Genomic DNA, 19,389 nt, shown 5'->3' on the forward strand with positions numbered 1-19,389 from the left:
TCTTCTATGAAAGACTCCCTGCTTCAGATCGCTAATGAAAGACTGCCTGCTTCAGCTCATATATAAACGCACCCAGCTTCAGCTCGTCTTTGAAATACTCCCTGCTTCAGATCCCAGCTTCAGCTTCTCTATGAATGACTCACTGCTTCTGCTCGTCTATGAAAAACTCCCTGCTTCAATTCGTCTATGAAATACTCCATGTCTCATTTTGTCTATGAAAGACTCCCTAACTTCAGTTCGTCTATGAAAGACTCCGTGACTTCCGTTCTTCTATGAAAGACTCCCTGCTTCAGATCGCTAATGAAAGACTGCCTGCTTCAGCTCATATATAAACACACCCAGCTTCAGCTCGTCTTTGAAATACTCCCTGCTTCAGATCCCAGCTTCAGCTCCTCTATGAATGACTCACTGCTTCTGCTCGTCTATGAAAAACTCCCTGCTTCAATTCGTCTATGAAATACTCCATGTCTCAGTTTGTCTATGAAAGACTCCCTGCTTCAACTCGTCAATGAAAGATTCCCTGCTTCAACTCGTCTATGAAAGACTCCCTTCAGCTCGCCTATGAAAGTCTTCCTGACTTCAGCTCGTCTATGAAAGACTCCCTGCCTTTAGCTCGTTTATGAAAGACTCCCTGCTTCAGTTCGTTTACCGAGACTCCCTTCTACAGCTCCTCTCTAAGTACTCCATTTATCTCGCCAATGAAAGACTCCCTGCTTCAAATCGCCCATAAAGACTCCCTACTTTAGCTCGTCCATAAAGACTCCCTACTTCTTCTCGCCTATGAAAGACTCCCTGCTTCAGATCGTCCGTAAAGATTCCCTACTTCAGCTCGTCTATGAAGGACTCCCTGCTTTAGCTCGTCTATGAAAGAATCCGTGCTTCAACTCGTCTGCGAAAGACTCCCTAATTCAGCTGGACTATAAACGACTCCCTGACTTCAGCTCATCTATGAAAGACTCCCTACTTTAGCTCGTCTATGAAAGACTCCCTGCTTTAGCTCGTCTATGAAAGACTCCCTGCTTTAACTCGTCTATGAAAGACTCCCTGCTTCAGCTCGTCTATGAAAGACTCCCAGCTGAACAAAAAAACGACTCCCCGACTTCAGCTCTTCTATGAAAAACTCCCTGCTTAAGCTTGGCTAGGAAAGACTCCCTACTTCAGCTTGTCTATGAAATACTCCCTATGAAAGACTCCGTGACTTCCGTTCGTCTATGAAAGACTCCCTGCTTTAGATCGTCTTTGAAAGACTGCCTGCTTCAGCTTATATATAAACACAGCCAGCTTCAGCTCGTCTTTGAAATACTCCCTGCTTCAGATCCCAGCTTCAGCTCGTCTATGAAAGACTCCCTAATTCAGCTGGACTATAAACGACTCCCTGACTTCAGCTCTTCTATGAAAAACTCCCTGCTTAAGCTTGGCTATGAAAGACTCTCTGCTTAAGCTCGTCTATGAAAGACTCCCTAACTTCAGCTCGTCTATGAAAGACTCCCTGCTTCAACTCGTCTATGAAAGACTCCCTGGTTCAGCTCGTCTATGAAAGGCTCCCTGCATCAGCTCGTCTATGAAAGACTCCCTGCTTCAGCTCGTCTATGAAAGACTCCCTGCTTTTTTCGACGGCTTCAGCCCGTCGAAAAAACTCACTCCAGAATTTTTATTCTTAAATAAAACAACAATCAATTATTTATTATTTTTTATTGAGGGATTGCTTTTTTTATTCTTTCATTTATTTTTGATATATATTTTTAAAGAATATATTCTATATATATAACATAGATTACAAAAATTGTTATTAATGAATTTTTGTCTCTGTGTGTGTGTGTGTGTGTGTTTAAATGTGGATATATTTTCTGATATACCACTTTCTTATTTCTTTGTATATGGCGCAATGATGTATTTGTTTTTAATTATTTTTTTAATACTAAAACTTAATAAATTAGACCTAAAAAAATAAATATACATTATATATAAAAACAAAATGGAAGTACATGGATAATAAATTAAATGCAGGTGAGGGAGGAAATGGAAATGGAAGTATAAAATATATTCGAGAGCAAAAAGGGGAATGGAAGTGTTAAAATATGTTTTCTGTTAGAAAAAATATATATCCGGTTATAGAAAATATTAAAAACAATTTTCTGTTATTGATTTCCGGTTAATTTTTAAGAATCCATTATTTTTGTAAATGATATTAAAGTTAGTTTAATACTTTGTGTGGTACATTAAAATATATATAGTTTTCCTGTGGATAATCTCAATTTGAAAATGATATTTCAGTTAGTCTTCGAGTATTAATAATTAGTTTAATGAAAAAAAATAGGATGATTTTCAATCAAAAAAATAATACTTGTTGTTTTACTTAGTCTTGTCTCCAGCACACAGTGGCTCAAGAACAAAATTATATTTTCATCTGTTTAACCTAACATGAAGGATTTTCCATCAAGGATAGTTTTTTCTCCAAAGAAATATATGAAATTTCAATATTTGAATTGCATCAGTTCAAGCTAATCTGAAGGATATTCCATCGAGGATATTTCTTTTAAACGAAATACAAGAAATTTCATTTGTTTAACCTAAGAATAACATGTTTTTTTTTAACACAAAAGACATTCCATCAAGGATAGTATTTTTTAAAAACAAAATACATAAAAGTTCAATATTGAGGACTAGTCAGTTTAAGTATCATTAAAATTAATTTGTAGTTTTTTTCACTTTTTTTAAGTATATAACAAAAAATTATATATATATTAAAAATATTTGAGTATTATATATATAGTTAGAGATCGTTTATAAAAAGGTATAGAGAAATAAAATACATACAGTACAGTAAAAAATATAAAAACAAACATTGTGATCAGGAAAAAATACTTGATCAATGGGACTTAATACAAAAATCAGACAAAAAATAATATACTTAAATAATATGATATATAAAATAGTATTATATTATTAATACGCTAAAATTAAAAACAAATGATTATAAATTACATTTCTTCTTTTATTGAATGTATAGCTTAATATAAATGCCTTTTACTTGTGTGAGTGGGGTGTGTACCTAAGTAGGAAGAATACTTTCTAAATGCTATAAACCGAATTTATCAATTTCTACACGGTAGGAGAAGTAGTATACAAGTTGACGAAATAGTTTGAAGATAGAAAAGACAAGTAGATAATTTTTAAATAGAACAAATACAGAGACTCCCCGCTTCAGGTCTTCTATAAAGACTCCCTACCTCAGCTCGTCTATAAAGGCGCACTGATTCAGCTGGTCTATAAAGTCTCCCTGCTTCAGTTAGCTAAAGAATCAGCGGAAATTGGTTAGTATGCAAATAGAAACTCCAGACTTTTTAGCTAAAAGGTAACTCCACATTCTACAATAATGAATGTATCCTTACAGATTTTTTTTAACAATGCAAAATACCATTAATGGGACTTATAATGGTATAGGTGACCTAATTCAAACATCAATAGGACTACTAAGAACTATTGGTTGAACAACTACAATATGAATAGTATATTCTTGATGGCAAAATAATAATACCAATACCGTGATCAATTTCATTTTTTGTAAAATTTCGTCAAATCAAAGATATGATTCAAGTTATGAAAATTCGTCACCTATAAATATTCCTTTCAGTTCCCCTCAGTTCGTCTTTAATGAGCCCCTTCAGTTTGTCTATAAATGTTTCCTTCAGCTCCTCTAAGATATGATGTGAAAATAAATCGTGACTATTTTATAATTTACGTTTGGCGCCAAAATTATTTTAAAATCATCAGTGCAGGATACATTGCCCAACAGATCATCTATGAAGACTCCCTTCAGATCTTTTTACACTTTACAAATAATCCCTACTAGTCGTCTACAAAGACTCCATCCATCTAGGTGGACCATATTGGCAGTTGATGTATCTGTTTTCTAATTTACGTTGGGCGCTAAATCTCGACTCGGCTATAAATATAGCCTTCAGCTTTCTCTACAAAGCCTCATCCAAGTCGTCTACAAAGAATCCATTCCGCTGGCCGCCAAATTATCCTTCAGCACTTCGGCCTTTCTCTACAAAGGTTTCGTTCAGGTCATTTGATGATAATATTTCGGTTATATAAAATACATTGGGCGCCTCTATGAAAGACTCTTTCCTTCAACTCATCTATGAAAGACTCGCTGCTTCAGCTCGTCTATAAAAGACTCCCGGTTTCAGCTCGTCTATGAAAGACTCACTGCTTCAGCTCATCTATAATGACTCTCTGCTTCTGCCTCTTTGAAAGACCCTCTCCTATAAAAATTCGCTTCAGGAGTAGTCAGTTCAGAGTCTCTTCAAATCTTCTCTAAAAACTGTCATCAGTTCGCCAGTAAAGAGTTTCTTCGCCTCATCAATAAAGACTCCCTGCCTCAGCTCGTCAATGAAAGACTGCCTGTTTCAGCTCGTCAATGAAATACTCCCGGCTTCAAATTGTCAAAAAAAAAAGTCTCCCTGCTGAGACCTTCGACTTCACTGCAATTTAAGAAATCGGGGCATAACTAGAGACCAAAACTTAAAGAAGAAGAAATTCAAATCTTAAAATTATCGGAGATAAAGAGCAGTACTTTTATTGAAATAAATTGCTGGATTGGATTCGGACAGATTAGGTGCATTCATGCAAATTTAATTTTTGAATACTAAAAATGACTGTGCATAACCTGTGACCTGAGAGATGAACAAACCCCAAAGACATGTATTGAACCGAGGGAGTGTCATCGAATTTTTTACCAAACTTTAGCGGAACAGAAGAAGAATTATCTTTAAAGATGCCAAAACAGTTTCGATGAGAACAGGCAATAAATTTGCATAATCTCAAATCGGAAATAAGGATATACATTTTGAATAAATAACGTACAATCATAATGGGAGAGAACCTTGGAAAAAGGCTGGGCAAAATTTCGCCTCACTGCTTCAGAAAAAAATGTTCTTTCCAAAACTATATTGGATCAGAAACTTAAATATCTTTGAAATATATTGTTATAGCTGGTATTACAGAATTTGGACCTTGCAGAAAAATAATTAGAAAAATGTCGAAACGGATTGATTTTAAAAAGGGTCTACATTTGGATAAAAGCAAGCCAATCGGAAATACTGGTTAATTTTATAAGGGTATACATTTGGATAAATAACAAGAGGGAGCCTCGAAGTAAATCTCTAGGCGAAATTCTTCATTACTGCTTCAGAAAAAACTGTTCTTTCCAAAATGATATCAAATCAGAAACTTAAATATCTACGGAAATTTATCGTGACAGCTTCTATGGCAGAACTTGGACCTTGCCGGAAGAAAATTAGAAAAATATCAACTCCGATTGATTTTAAAAGGGTATACATTTGGATAATGGCAAGCAAATCGCAAATACTGGTTAATTTTATAAGGGTAGATATCTTTCCAAAACGATATCAAATCAGAAACTTAAATATATTTAAGATATATCGTAACAACTTCTATGACAGAACTTAAACCTTGCCGAAAAAATTAGGAAAATTACAAGTCGAATTGATTTTAAAAGGGTGTACATTGTGAAATAAGTAGCTTCCTTCTAAGGACCTTTTGTGTTCCCCTTACCTATTAACGTACCGACTTTATTCGTTTCGGAGCATATCAGCAAGTTCAATTGTTAATTCTTGCCCTGACAAGGACCATGTCTCACTGCAGTCCTTCCGTTTACATCGATTACGTGAGAAAAAAGGCAACTAAATTTTTTGAAGCCCTTTTTAACTGTTTGAAGTCAGAGTAGCGATTGTATTAGAATAGAGTCATGTTGAGGTCGGGCGGGTCATATGTTATATTTGCCAAGTTCTTGATCTGGTAACACTTCTTTCATAGGGGCCTTTCCAGTCATTTAGATAAAAGGGATTTTCAGTGGACATGAAAAATATACAGATTTCTTAGGTTAACACTAATTGATTTCTATTCGATTCAAAATCGTAAACTCTCTATCAGAACACTTCGCCAGGCGCTTGGTGTTGAATTTAGAAAATGCTGAAAATATAATCGTTTTTCTTTACGCTTTTCCTGTGGAAAATTTTAAATACTTTCCAGCAAAATATCCATTGAAAATATGATTTTTGAAACGTAACTTCTATACATAGGAATTTTCATATCTGTGGACATATTGATATATATATATATATATATATAGCTGTCTGCGATTAAAACTAATTGATTTCAGAAACCGAAATTCCACATCATAACACATCGTTAAGTATTGGATATTGGGAATACTAGAAAAACTAATCGTTTTAGAATACCATGTGGGAAAATGGCAAAACTTCCCAAAAGTTTATATTCCATTGAAAATATGATTTTTGAAACGTACATTGTATATAACCAATAATAAAATTGAAGCCGTATTTTCTAATCGGACAACTATTCTGTTACTAAATTACTCCAGAGATAAGGCTTGAATTTCTGATAATCAGAGACTACTGTATAGAGAGTGGTGATTATAGCTCAAATACTTTATATGAAGAGGAAAAATAGCAGCAATCAAGGATTTCATAAGACCATCATTATATCCTTTTTATCCTTTAAGATTTCATGGAAGAGACAGAAAAAACATTTTTTTTGCCAGTGATGCCATTTATCATTATTATTACTACAGTATTCGAATATTATTATCATATTGGAATATGGAATTGGTTCCTAGAAACAATTCTTTAAAATATATCAAGTCTGGAGTTGTAAATTTTGTTCTACATATTATCAGAAAGAAAGAACAAATTACTATTACACATACAAATAGAAACAAATAGATGCCAAATTCAACTGGAACTGGACTGAAGTCTAACAAAAACAGATACTTCATCATATCGTCTATAAAACTAACAAAAAAAAAATAGTACCTTTACGCAGCGCCATTACGGCCGATAAGCTAACAAAAAAATTAGTTAATTCTTAAGTATACTTTTCTTTAAATGTGTCTTACTTGCTTTTCGTGCTTTTTCTTCTTCTTCTTTCTACTTAATTGCTGTGAGAGGGGATCCTTTCAATTCTTCCTTGATTTATCTTGTATGATAATTTTATTCTTTTGTCTTGTTACCTTTGTATTTTGAGCATTTCCTGATAGCTTTTTGAGATTCTCCTGGGGTATGGCTGGGCTATGGGGTAATTCCAATTTTTGTAAATTTCCCCCATCCTTGTCTTTACGTTTATGACCAGCAGCAGCCTGGGAATGGGAAGATGAGGTGGATGCCATATTCGAATCATCCGTGTTGGTGTGTTGAGTATTACTGGCATAACGTGTTAAAACTTGAAATTTGGCGAATAGTTTATTTTTTGTTTCCCTTTCTTTGTCTTTGATTTTATCCAATGGTTTATATTTATTGAGTGTGGGATCGGTAATGGGACACATTTCCATTTCATTGATTTTGGAGGCTTTCACGAGACGTGTGTTGGTATTGTTATTTTGTGTAGGAGGAGCAGGAGGAGGATGATGACCACCGAGCCATTCAAATTCGGAATCGGAGTACACTGCATTTGCCAGGGTTGTTGGAGTGGACAGAGCCAATTGTGAGGGTTTATAAAAACGTGGCACCGACAGCGACTGATCGGAAAATGATGCTGAGCTATTCGAGGTCTCTTCGGCCAGATGCCTTAACATTAATGTCAATTTCATTTCATGTTGCCTCTGTAGTAATACTGCATTACGTTCTCCCTCGAGGCGGGCCTGACGCACAGCATTGGATAGGACCCGCTCCTTCCATTCCCATGCATCTTTTTCTCGCTCTAATTGCACTAATTGTATTTCCAGCTTCCGTGATGAATCTCTGAGGTCAATAACTTTGGTAAAATATTTATAGAGCAGCGTACGCATTTCCTCATTGGATAGTTTATTGAGGCGGGCCATCAACATTTGTTCACCTTTTTCACGTTGCAGCCGCTCACTGGTATCAATGGATTTGTGGCCACAAATTAATTCATTTTTAAATTCAATGGCTGCATCTATGGCCTCAATGGCTTCATCACATTCCAGCAGCTTGCGTTCCTCTTTGTGGCTGAGCATTTTATCACGCTTCAGCTTACGATCTAAGGAGCAACGTTGATCGAGCAAATGGTCACGAGTTCTACGTAAATTACGTATTTCATGACGTAAACTTTCACGTTGTTCATCGTCGCGATATTGTTCCAAATTGTCTGACTTCTCCTTCAGGACATGATCCAAATGGGCGATGCGGGATTGTACATCCTTGAGGTGTTTGGTTTTCTCTTCGGGGAGTTTGGGACTATCCTCGTGTTTTGTTAAAGCTTTGGAGTTTTCTTTTTCTTTGAGGCTTTTCAATTCGTTTTGTAAAGCCTCCTTGAGTTTCTTTTCCTTCTTCACTTTCTTCTGCAGGTCGTCCATTAGTTTCTTGGACTCCTGCAGGGATTGCTGCAACTTTTTGACTTTTTGTACACTTTCGCCAGCGATATGTTTTATGGAGGTCACATCATTGAGTCTTTGTTCCAAGTGGTTAATCACCGCCTTCAAGCGGTCCAATTCGGTTTTGTCCCTCTGCTGAGCCGTGGCCTTGTTAAGGGCCTTCTTTGTTTTTTCATATTCCGCCTCGAGTTTGGCACGTTTCTTGTGGAATCTTTGTTTTGCCGTGGTCCGGGTGTCACTATTCTTGATGAGTTCGGTGATGATGTTTTGTTTCAGCTGCATTGTTTCTTCAATTTCTTTAATTTGTTTTTGTCTCGCCTCAATGTCGGCATCGAGTTTTCGTAACTTCTTTTGTATTGCCTCCAAGGGGGAATTGGAGTGTGGCCTAAGTACTGGCAAATCTGTGGACATATCTAAAAAGTCATCTGGCTGGGGTTCCAACTGTTGATTCTCTTTTGATTTATCGCTTTCAGAACGTTCTCGTGAGGCCACACGATTAAGCATTGCAATTTCAGCACTGGACAATGCGGAGCCGGGTTGTATGGAACGTCTACGTCCCACACACCCGCCACTGCCTGAAACCATAACACCTCCACTATTGCTATCACTGCTACCCAAGGAGGGTTTCCTTTCATCCTGTTTCTCTTCATAGCTGTTGTCTTTTTTAAGCCGCATACTTTCCTGGGATTCCATAACACCTTTGGGGTGATTCTCCATAAATTCTTGATATTTTTGTTTGACAATATCATCGGTCTTCGATTTCAAATTATCCATTAATTGCTCCAATTTTTCTTCTAAGTCTGGACGTTGAGATTCTACATCAGATTCATTTTCGGAATTTTGTTGCAATGGGGTTTCTGAGTCGCTGACATCGGGGTCACTGTCCACATCTTCCTCCTCGTCCTCATCATGCTCATCGGCTTCCTGGATGGGGCCTAAGGCGTTTTCAGCCTGCATAGAGTCGGTGGAATTCAAACATTCCTCACATTCTTGTTTTTGCAAAAGCCATTCTTCGATTTGTTGTTTATCGGATTCGCCAAGGGTATTGGAGGAGATTAGCCTAATAAAGAAGAAGAACAACAATTAGGAAAAATATTGAAAATCTCAATTTTATTCAACTCACTTCGACAGTAAATCCTCAGCATTGGCCACCAATTTAGACCATTGACTGGCGGCAAACTGTAACCCAAAATTATCATGAACCTGAGGTGGCAACCCCATACCAACATCCCGCATTTCGGGTGGCAGTTCATCCGGCGAGACGGGCGTGTTATCATCGGAAAATGAATTAATTACCACAAAATTTCGCACACATTGAACTTTAAAGGCAAACTGCATATTACATATGGTCTCATTGATATCCCTCTCCAAGGGGGATACACAAACTATGACCAACGTTTGGGCCCGGCCACCAAATGAATCCTTCAGCAAGGTGGTCAACATCGTCTGATTATATGGCACATTACCATTTGCCTTGAAAATAAACGAAGGATCTATGAGGGTACTAACCACCCTCTCCAGCGATTGTAAACCCAAATCTTTGGGTAAACTTGTAGGCTGTTCCAGGGAGTTCAACATAAACAAACGTTCCGTAGCACATAGATCCGTAAAACTAGCCGTCGACAGACGATGTTGTATCAAACCCTCCTTCGAAATCCATCTCTGTTCCAGTGTAATGCTAAACAGCGAGTGACCCATTTGAGATTTTGTACTGTTCAACAGTTTATAGCCCACTTTCAACCAATGGAAGGCATCATTAACATTCATACACTGGACACTACCCACTCCAAAGACATCACGGATAATTTCCCGGCAAATCTCCACCCAGGTGATATTAACGGCATACGTGCGTTCCGGATGATTGGCAATATGATTGAATATTTCCCTTATACAACGAGCCACCACGCCGTGGTCATCCTTTTCGGGAGATTCATTGAAACCATTGCCATATAAGGCATATGTTTTGCCACAACCCCTTTGGCCATAAGCCACCACCGAGGCATCAAAACCCTCCATAAACAAACTCATCAGCGGGAACACTGTCTGATGATACAGCTGATTTTGGGTGCAATTCAAGGGGAGGGCATGCGTTACCGGGAATGAGTGGGGACCCACTTGTACAATACCCGCTGCCAAATCCATACAACCTCCTAGCGGCGGTGGTGGTGGTCTCCTCGGGGCAAATGGTATATTTCGTACACAGCACTTGCGGTCCCTTTCATCCTCCTCATAATCATTATTGGGCTCCTTTGTCGCATCTTCCTCTTGTTCTTGCTGTTCTCCCTTTCGCAAATTTCCATTATTATCCTCAAAAACGGGGCATATACGCACCGCAACTTGTATGGGAATCTCCATTTCCTCAATTTATTTTCGCACCAACACACATACCACAAAGAATGGTAAGTAATTTAAAAAAATGATGTCCTTTTTTTCCTTTTTTATTGTAAAATTCTGTACATATTCACTTTCTTATTGCGGACACGATGGAATACCTTTCCTTTGATTACAATGCCGTTTCATAAAGTTTTGACGGCGTTGCGAATTTGGACGAAATAGCTTTAAAATGTAACTGATAAAGCCAGAATCAAAACAAACAAAGATGTTTGTTTTTAGGTCGAAAATCGGACGAATCGATGAAGAAAAGTTGAAAAACGTTCCACATGCCAAAGAATGGGAGAAGACAAAATTGCCGATAAAAAAAGAACTTAAAGTGGAATAACCGAAAGTTTACGAATGAGGTGGGATGTTGAAAAATGAAAACATGTTCACAGCTGCTATCAGCTGTCATGAATAAGTATCTATAGATCAATAAACAGAACTGTCGATAAACATTTTCTTCGGTAAACGTACATAGAAGCTGGTAAAATTTGTTGACAAAAAATTTGCAGAATACAGAACATTCGAAATTTATTTTAATATTTTCAAAATTTTGTTTTTTTTTTTTTTGAAAATAACATTTCTCTAATACCCTCTGAGAAACATAGAGGAAGGTAATTAAAAAAATCCAGACTGAAAATTCTTTAGGACCCATACAAGAAGTCAGATGTGAATGAGCCGGGTATTCCTTTGTAATGTGATGTAGTAATCCGACGATCACATTTCGAAATATTAATAGAGGATTGAAAGGAGTGTCAAACTCCTTAACATACCGAAATTAAGGGGGAGCAACCTAATCTGTAACACCTAAAGTCACAGAACTCCGCCCGCTAGTCGAATATGACTTATTTTCTTTAGCAGCTGTATAACTAGCTAAACATAGATCTGTAGTTCAAACCCGACAGATCTAAAGTTCAGAATTCAGTTGCAGATCATATGCGGAATAAATTGTTAGATATGAGCATTGGACACAATTTATTTTAAACGGCATTTATGCTCAGGGTGATATGGAGGAGAGTATATTTCCAACAATGGTGCTGTTGCCATTGTAATTGTTCTAATGGAAAATTTTTGGTATGTTCCGTCTAAAGAGAGCAGAGCTAAATGATAGTGGAAACCCAATGTTATTCCTTGGGTGGCTGAGTCTTGGAGTCTCTTAAGAGGCTATACCATGGCTGACCTCACGTTCTCACTTCAAAAACTTTCTATGGACGGGTCCACAGGTTGCGGATAATAGAAACCCAATGTTATTCCTTGGATAGCTGGGTCTTGGAGTCTCTTAGGTGCCGAGTAATAGACTATGCCATGGCTGACCTCAAATTCTCACTTCAAAAACTTTCTATGGAGCCAACGTTCAAAACCCTCAACCCTTCTTCTTCGTCTTACTAATGACAGCCTTCCAACTATCCTTCCTGACCGCTACAGGAATATGCGAGACAGGTGGCTGAGCTACTTTCGTCAACAAAGGCTGTCGTAAGACCTTCGTCTTACTAATGACAGCCTTCAAACTATGAGCTGCTTTCATCAACAAAGGCTTCTTTGCGATAGGCATTTGCCCCTGTATTGTATGGTCGTCCGTCTAATTTACATCGAGTACTTGGGTTTCAGGGTATAGCCAAATTACAACTGTCATAGTCTAACCTCTTCCCCTACTACATTCTCTTTTCTATCTTTAATTTTGCAGGTTCTCATGATGATCACAGGACTTTTAGGGAAAACATCTTCCGAACATTCTTTAACCTAACCTATTAACGCGAAACACCATACTAGTGATTTCAAAGTATTGTAGGATCGATTTAATTGTTATAAAGATATGTAGTGAAACTTTTCCACTTCTATTTTTCCCTTTCCCCAAATCTAAAATTCAATATGTTGCCCGGTCACTTTATTTTCACACGACTACATTGAAATTGTAATATTTACGACGCACATCAAATACCGAGTACTCGGATACTCACATTCTTCTCATCACTTGTAGTATCTTCTCACTTGAAAACGTGCGGTTATTATTTTTGCAGGGGCAAAATTTATAAAAATTCCGGGGATATAATTGTTTTTAAAACTTAATTTCTTTAGATTTTCCTTCCGAAACTTAACAACATGTCAAAGAGACGCATTGAAGTCGGTGAGACATACTCAAGTAAACAGAAAAAGTAAGTAAACGACATGGTTGTTCATGCTGGGCATGAGGAACGGCGAGCAACAAACGAACAAAAAATAAAAATAATATGGCGCCCATTGAACTGTGAAAATTATTTTCTTTCCGTTTTTAATTTCTTTGTAGGGGAGACGAGATGGCCTCGACATCATCCTCATCCACGGTGGCTGGTAGTACATCACTTGGTCCGGTTACGGCACCCAAACAACCTGGTTCCATGAATCCCTTCACATTGCGGCCGTATTCACAGCGTTTCCATCAGTTGTACAAGAAGCGAATCACATTGCCTGTTTTCGAATATCAAACTGATTTCATGCGTCTGCTGAACAATCATCAGTGTATCGTGTTGGTGGGTGAGACAGGTTCCGGCAAAACAACACAGATACCACAATGGTGTGTTGATTATGCCGTATCGAAGGGTAAGAAGGGTGTCTCGTGTACACAACCACGTCGTGTGGCTGCTATGTCTGTGGCACAACGTGTCTCCGAAGAAATGGATGTCAACCTGGGTGAAGAAGTCGGTTATTCTATTCGTTTTGAGGACTGTTCTTCGCCAAAGACTTTGCTCAAGTACATGACAGACGGTATGTTGCTGCGAGAAGCCATGTCCGATCCTATGTTGGAACAATATCAGGTGATATTGTTGGATGAGGCTCACGAAAGGACATTGGCTACCGATATTCTGATGGGTGTACTCAAAGAGGTTATTCGTCAGCGTAGTGATTTAAAATTAGTTGTGATGTCTGCCACACTGGATGCTGGTAAATTCCAGCAATACTTTGACAATGCTCCACTTATGAATGTCCCAGGTCGTACACATCCTGTAGAGATATTCTACACACCCGAACCGGAACGTGATTATTTAGAGGCAGCCATACGTACTGTGATTCAAATTCATATGTGTGAGGAGATCGAAGGTGATATTCTGATGTTCTTAACGGGTCAGGAGGAAATCGAAGAGGCTTGTAAACGTATAAAACGTGAAGTGGATAATTTGGGTTCGGACATAGGGGAACTAAAATGTATACCATTGTATTCAACTTTACCACCAAATCTACAGCAACGCATTTTTGAACCAGCACCACCACCAAATGCCAATGGTGCTATTGGACGTAAAGTTGTCGTCTCAACAAATATTGCAGAAACTTCACTGACCATTGATGGTGTGGTGTTCGTAATTGATCCTGGTTTTGCCAAGCAGAAGGTCTACAATCCACGTATTCGTGTTGAAAGTTTATTGGTATCACCCATTTCGAAAGCTTCGGCTCAACAGAGAGCTGGTCGTGCCGGTCGTACAAAACCAGGCAAATGTTTCCGACTCTACACCGAGAAGGCTTACAAGAATGAAATGCAAGATAATACATATCCGGAAATTTTGAGATCTAATTTGGGTAAGTTTTATTGATTTATTAATTAAAATTACCTTATGCAAATCAAGACTTCCTTCATTTTCAAAAAATTTTAATTTTTTTTTGTAATTTCCAGGCACCGTGGTCTTGCAGTTGAAAAAACTCGGTATAGACGATTTGGTCCATTTCGATTTCATGGATCCCCCAGCTCCCGAAACTTTAATGCGTGCTTTGGAACTTCTCAATTATTTGGCTGCATTGGATGACGATGGCAATTTAACTGATTTGGGTGCTGTTATGTCAGAATTTCCCTTGGATCCTCAATTGGCTAAAATGCTTATTGCCAGTTGCCAACACAATTGTTCAAATGAAATTCTTTCTATAACGGCTATGCTGTCGGGTGAGATTATTTTTTATGAATTTTTTATTTAATTTTCTTAAAGTCAGTTAGGATTTGTTTGAGATTAGGAGAAAATGCAGATAGACTCTAGGGGATTTTGATAAGAGAAAATGGGAATACATTTGTCTGAAAATTTATAAAAAATAGAAACATTCGTGTTTCAAGGAACCTCGACCTGATTGAATAGTATTCAGGAAGATGATTTGATGGTTAGGTTAGGAAATGTACGGCTGTCATTTACTCAGAGACATTTGTACATTGTGCTCATCCTGGATACCTGAAAAGAGAGGAATAAAGGACAGCGGAACAAAGGAGAGATAGAGTGTAGTGTAAATTGGTCATTTTAGTTCATATCAACATCTGTTAACAAAGCCGCAGTAGCTCTTACAGTTTTTGCCAATAAAGTAGCCAATAGGAGGTTGCACAGTTCCCTTAATCGGTAAATTGGACGACTGCGAACGCCCTCGAGCAAGCTCATCGGTTAGCCCATTCTCTTTTATGTTACTGTCCTGGAACTCAACATAATCAACTCAACTCAACATAACCTTGCAGTCACGAACCGCTTTGGAAATGAAAGATCTAATCCTGCAGTGACCTGTTATAATCCCCTCAAAGATTTTTATCTCCCTCTTACTATGAGACAGCAGCGAAGAAGTCCTATGGCGAGAGAATTTTGGCCTGATGATTTTTGAAATCCTGCATCCAGGTTGACCTTCTGTTGCCGACTACCTCGCAGTAGCTCTTACGGATTTTGCCAATAAAGTAGCCAATAGGAGGATAGATGATGACATCTTCAATCACTTAAACCCTTCATGCACACCATTAAGTCATCATTCTCTGAAGCTCATCGTCTTTGCTGGAAAGTTTGGTCTTACTCCTGGTATTCGTACAGCAGGTTTAAAGCGAGCCATCCTCAGTCTTATGACTAATGAGGGTATATACACTTTGATACGGTGAAAATGTGCCTCATCGAAATATTGTTTTAGACCCCATGTTTCTTTAGACCAAATCCGTTTCAGACAATTTGGAGTTGAATTTAAAATGCCCGTCAGCTGTCTGTCTGACCGATGTGCAAAATTTGGACAATTTCGTTCAAATTTTGCACATCGTAATATTTCTTCCAAACTTGTTTAAGTTCGAAGATGGGGAATATCGGACCACTCCTTTTGGCACCTCCCCTACAACTTAATATTATAATATCATGCGAACGGACTATCCGATATGAACCAAACTTTGCACAACCTATTTTCTTTACTAAGACTGGACTTGAGTCCAAAGATGGGACCCATTGGTCTACTTCTTCTGACACCTCCTCACAAATGGTTAAAATTTTCTATATTTATAAATTCAATATCATGCGATTGGAATATCTGATTTGAAGTAAACTTGGCACAACCTATTTTCTTTACCAAGTGTAGCTCAAGTTTGAAGATGGGACCTATTGGTCCAAGCCTCATGGTACCGCCCTCATAAATGGTAAAATTTTCCAATATTTGTAAATCCAATATCAGACGAATGGAATGGCCGATATAAACCAAACTTTGCACAACCTTTTATCTTTACGAAGTCTATATCAAGGCCGAATATATAAAACTAACAATAAAATCTATGTGTAATTCCGAAGACCTCCGCAAATCATAGGCTGACTGACACTTTTTTACATGTTATTTTTACGAAAATTGCTCTCCACTGTCCAAGGATCTGGGGGAGCTTCCTTATGCGTTGATTGGGAAACCCTCCTTGAAAATTTGCCAATCAGCTTTCCCATAATTCAGGAATGTATGGGTATAAATCCGAGCACCACTATGATGGGGTTTAGCGAGTTGCACAATATCCTCTAATCCTTGAGGGGACATCCCCATTCATTTTTTCTATTTATTCGCGCCCTCATATTGATTGGACAATACCGTCGTATTTGCTAGGATGTTTATTCTTACTTTGGGTAAAGCTCCAGAAGGCTTAAAGCGAGCCGTATCAGCAGTAATTATGATCTTTAATAGGCTACCTAAGAATCAGAAGGCAACTTTCTTATGCGGTGATTGTAAAACTCTGTGATACTTTGTCAATAAACTTTTCCATAATTCAGGAAAGTATGAGTTGCCAGGTTGGGGGTTCTGGTGTCATAAAGGAACACAAAATATGCGGATCTAAATGTCGTAAAACCATCCCTCCAAATTTTGACTTTAAATGTTAAAGATATGATTTTGTAAGTCTGCTTTCCTAAACGTTTTCCCTGTTAAACCCCACTTCAGAATGAGGTTCCTTATTTTGTAGAATCGTAGCATGCCCAATCTGTATATTGATACAACCTGCACCACGAATGAGAATTGACATCACTTTCTGCAGTGGATCAAAAAATTGGCATTCCAGAATTTCCAGTCAGAATTTGAAATTAATTCGCCATTCATTTGAATTTCATGACAAGTTTCCATTGAAAGATTCAATTCCACAACGTCTTTGCTTGAGGCATTCCTGAAGATTTGTTCAGATGTTGAATTTTCCGAAATCCGAAAATATCTTGGCAGAATCAGACATAGAATTCATTCACAATTTAGCTTTCATTTTTGAAAAATGTTCTTATTAATTTTCGGAGTTGTTGATTTTCCAGGATTTTTTTTTCTTGTGGCTAATATAGGATTTTCTAGGATTAAGCAGGTTTATCTTTTGTTCTATTCTAAATTAGCTTTAGAAAATTATAGATTTTTTGGTAAGAAGAATATATGAAGTTTAGTCTATAATTAAGAAAACAGTGCAAAAGAAAAATTTTATTACTTTTTTCTATGTGGGGGATAGAGAATTTGTCTTTTGCATACTCCACTGAATCACAGTTTCAATAGCGTTACAAAGTCCCAAGTAATATTAAATTCAAATTTTTATCAAATGTCCAACCATTACTTGAGAATACCTTAATAATATACCACCATTTTATGTGGATTTTGAATAAAATTGTAACAGCAAAAAACGTTCTTGAAACTCAATGCTAAAAATGCTGATGACACAATTTCCTTTGTCCAAAAAAATATAGAAATCATTAGATGTGTGTTATTGTTCTTTATCATCACTGTTGGATATTTCATAAACTTCCTTATGATAATTATTGAAACCAAAAATAATATATATTTAAAAATACAAAATATCGAAAAAGAAAGAAAACAACTTAAATATACAACAACTTGTGTGAACGGGTAAATGGTATAAACAAATTGATGTCTAAACATATACCCCAAACACAAAATGCTCTTCTTTTGTTTTATCTTTGGACTCAAACCCAATTAAAAATGACAAACAAAATATGTAAATGAAAATCTTCATCAACGACAACAACGAAAAACAACAGTACCACAATGCTTTGTTAGACCAAATGAGGCCAAAAAGGCAGCTGATGAGGCTAAGATGCGTTTTGCTCACATCGATGGTGATCACTTGACTTTGCTGAATGTTTATCATGCCTTTAAACAGAGTAAGTTAGCAGAAAAATATATCCTTTTGATTTTGAAAAACTAATATGTATTTTCTTTGTCCCTCATAGGCAGTGAAGATCCCAATTGGTGTTATGAGAACTTTATTAATTTCCGTTCTCTTAAATCGGCCGATAATGTACGACAACAATTGGCTCGCATTATGGATCGTTTCTGTTTGAAACGTAGCAGTACAGAATTCACATCCAAGGATTATTATGTGAATATACGCAAAGCCTTGGTACAAGGATTCTTTATGCAGGTGGCCCATTTGGAACGTACCGGCCATTATCTGACCATTAAAGATAATCAAGTTGTACAATTACATCCCTCAACATGTTTGGATCATAAACCCGATTGGGTTATATACAATGAATTTGTATTGACCACCAAGAATTATATACGTACCGTTACAGATGTTAAACGTAAGATCCTTTACAATCTTAAAAAAATATTAAATGTTAACAAAATTTCTTCTTCCCACAGCCGAATGGTTATTAACACTGGCTCCCCAATATTATGACTTAAACAATTTCCCTCAATGTGAGGCTAAACGACAATTGGAAATGCTACAACAACGTTTGGAATCGAAACAATATCAAAAGGGATTTTAAAAAGTTTTCTTTTTTTACTGTATGCCATCGTATATGTTATTTCTAATTTTTATACATTTTTACACTACGTTTATTATTTCTTTTACCAAGCAACCAACCAACTCCCTATCCATTCTCACTGGATCACCAAGAATATTTTCTTCTTTGTTTATAAATTTTTAGAATACACATATACTATTACTACTACCTACACGTTATAATATAGTTTTTATGTTTAGTAATAACAATATTGAATCCTACCAGAATAATTCCACTAGAAAGAAGAAAAACAAAACAAAAAAACAAGGAGAACATTTTCCACAACAACAAAATATTACAATATATAACATAATGAAATATTTACGGCAAAGGAGCACATCCAATTTAAATGTAATCAATCATAAATGTTAATAAAGAATTTTTATCTTTAAATAGCTGGAGAATACCGTGACAACGGATATCATCAACACAAAGTTATCAATTTTTATTCTCAATAAAAAAACATATAAATTGGAGAAGGCTGATTTATATAGGTATGTTTAAAAACTTACATATAATATATATGAACATAACAGGATTGACAATCTTTGTAGCGTTTTTCAAGCAGAAATCATTGCAATTACGAAAGCGACCGAGATAGTCAAAACACTTACTGCCGATAATACGGGACCGGTG

The 19,389-nt window shown here is 37.0% G+C and overlaps 3 protein-coding genes across 3 annotated transcripts in view; 1 reads left to right on the forward strand and 2 right to left on the reverse strand.

Annotated features, from left to right (window-relative positions):
* The window catches only part of LOC133338267 (kinesin-like protein costa), a 50,894-nt gene extending 44,015 nt beyond the window's left edge, over positions 1-6,879 (reverse strand). The window contains exon 1 of the mRNA XM_061546443.1: positions 6,864-6,879. Within this exon, the coding sequence (XP_061402427.1) occupies positions 6,864-6,879 (16 nt within the window). The remainder of the gene's footprint in view (positions 1-6,863) is intronic.
* Positions 6,880-7,006: 127 nt separating this feature from the next.
* On the reverse strand, positions 7,007-10,522 carry LOC133338276 (kinesin-like protein costa). Its single transcript, XM_061546451.1, has 2 exons — positions 9,504-10,522; positions 7,007-9,440 (listed from the first exon to the last, which is right to left on the reverse strand). The coding sequence occupies exons 1-2, from the start codon at positions 10,520-10,522 to the stop codon at positions 7,007-7,009; spliced, it is 3,453 nt and encodes a 1,150-aa protein (XP_061402435.1).
* Positions 10,523-12,788: 2,266 nt separating this feature from the next.
* LOC133338277 (ATP-dependent RNA helicase DHX15 homolog) lies at positions 12,789-18,741 on the forward strand. The gene is made up of 6 exons (XM_061546453.1): positions 12,789-12,909; positions 13,041-14,305; positions 14,400-14,663; positions 18,001-18,123; positions 18,193-18,546; positions 18,608-18,741. The coding sequence occupies exons 1-6, from the start codon at positions 12,857-12,859 to the stop codon at positions 18,733-18,735; spliced, it is 2,187 nt and encodes a 728-aa protein (XP_061402437.1). The 5' UTR covers positions 12,789-12,856; the 3' UTR covers positions 18,736-18,741.
* The last annotated feature ends 648 nt before the right edge of the window (positions 18,742-19,389 follow it).

This window comes from Musca vetustissima, unplaced genomic scaffold, assembly GCF_032173495.1.
Source record: "Musca vetustissima isolate MV318-11 ecotype Yass unplaced genomic scaffold, APGP_CSIRO_Mvet_v1 utg10199, whole genome shotgun sequence".
NCBI lineage: Eukaryota > Metazoa > Arthropoda > Insecta > Diptera > Muscidae > Musca > Musca vetustissima.

What these genes read in the sequence shown, in the direction of transcription:
- LOC133338276 (XM_061546451.1), bottom strand. Translation starts at nt 10,522, where the DNA reads ATGGATTTGGCAGCGGGTATTGTACAAGTGGGTCCCCACTCATTCCCG. An exon ending in GCTGAGGATTTACTGTCGAA is followed by an intron (nt 9,441 to 9,503) that starts GTGAGTTGAATA and finishes CTTCTTTATTAG; the next exon opens with GCTAATCTCCTCCAATACCC.
- LOC133338277 (XM_061546453.1), top strand. Translation starts at nt 12,857, where the DNA reads ATGTCAAAGAGACGCATTGAAGTCGGTGAGACATACTCAAGTAAACAG. An exon ending in TATAACGGCTATGCTGTCGG is followed by an intron (nt 14,664 to 18,000) that starts GTGAGATTATTT and finishes GAAAAACAACAG; the next exon opens with TACCACAATGCTTTGTTAGA. An exon ending in TTATCATGCCTTTAAACAGA is followed by an intron (nt 18,124 to 18,192) that starts GTAAGTTAGCAG and finishes TGTCCCTCATAG; the next exon opens with GCAGTGAAGATCCCAATTGG.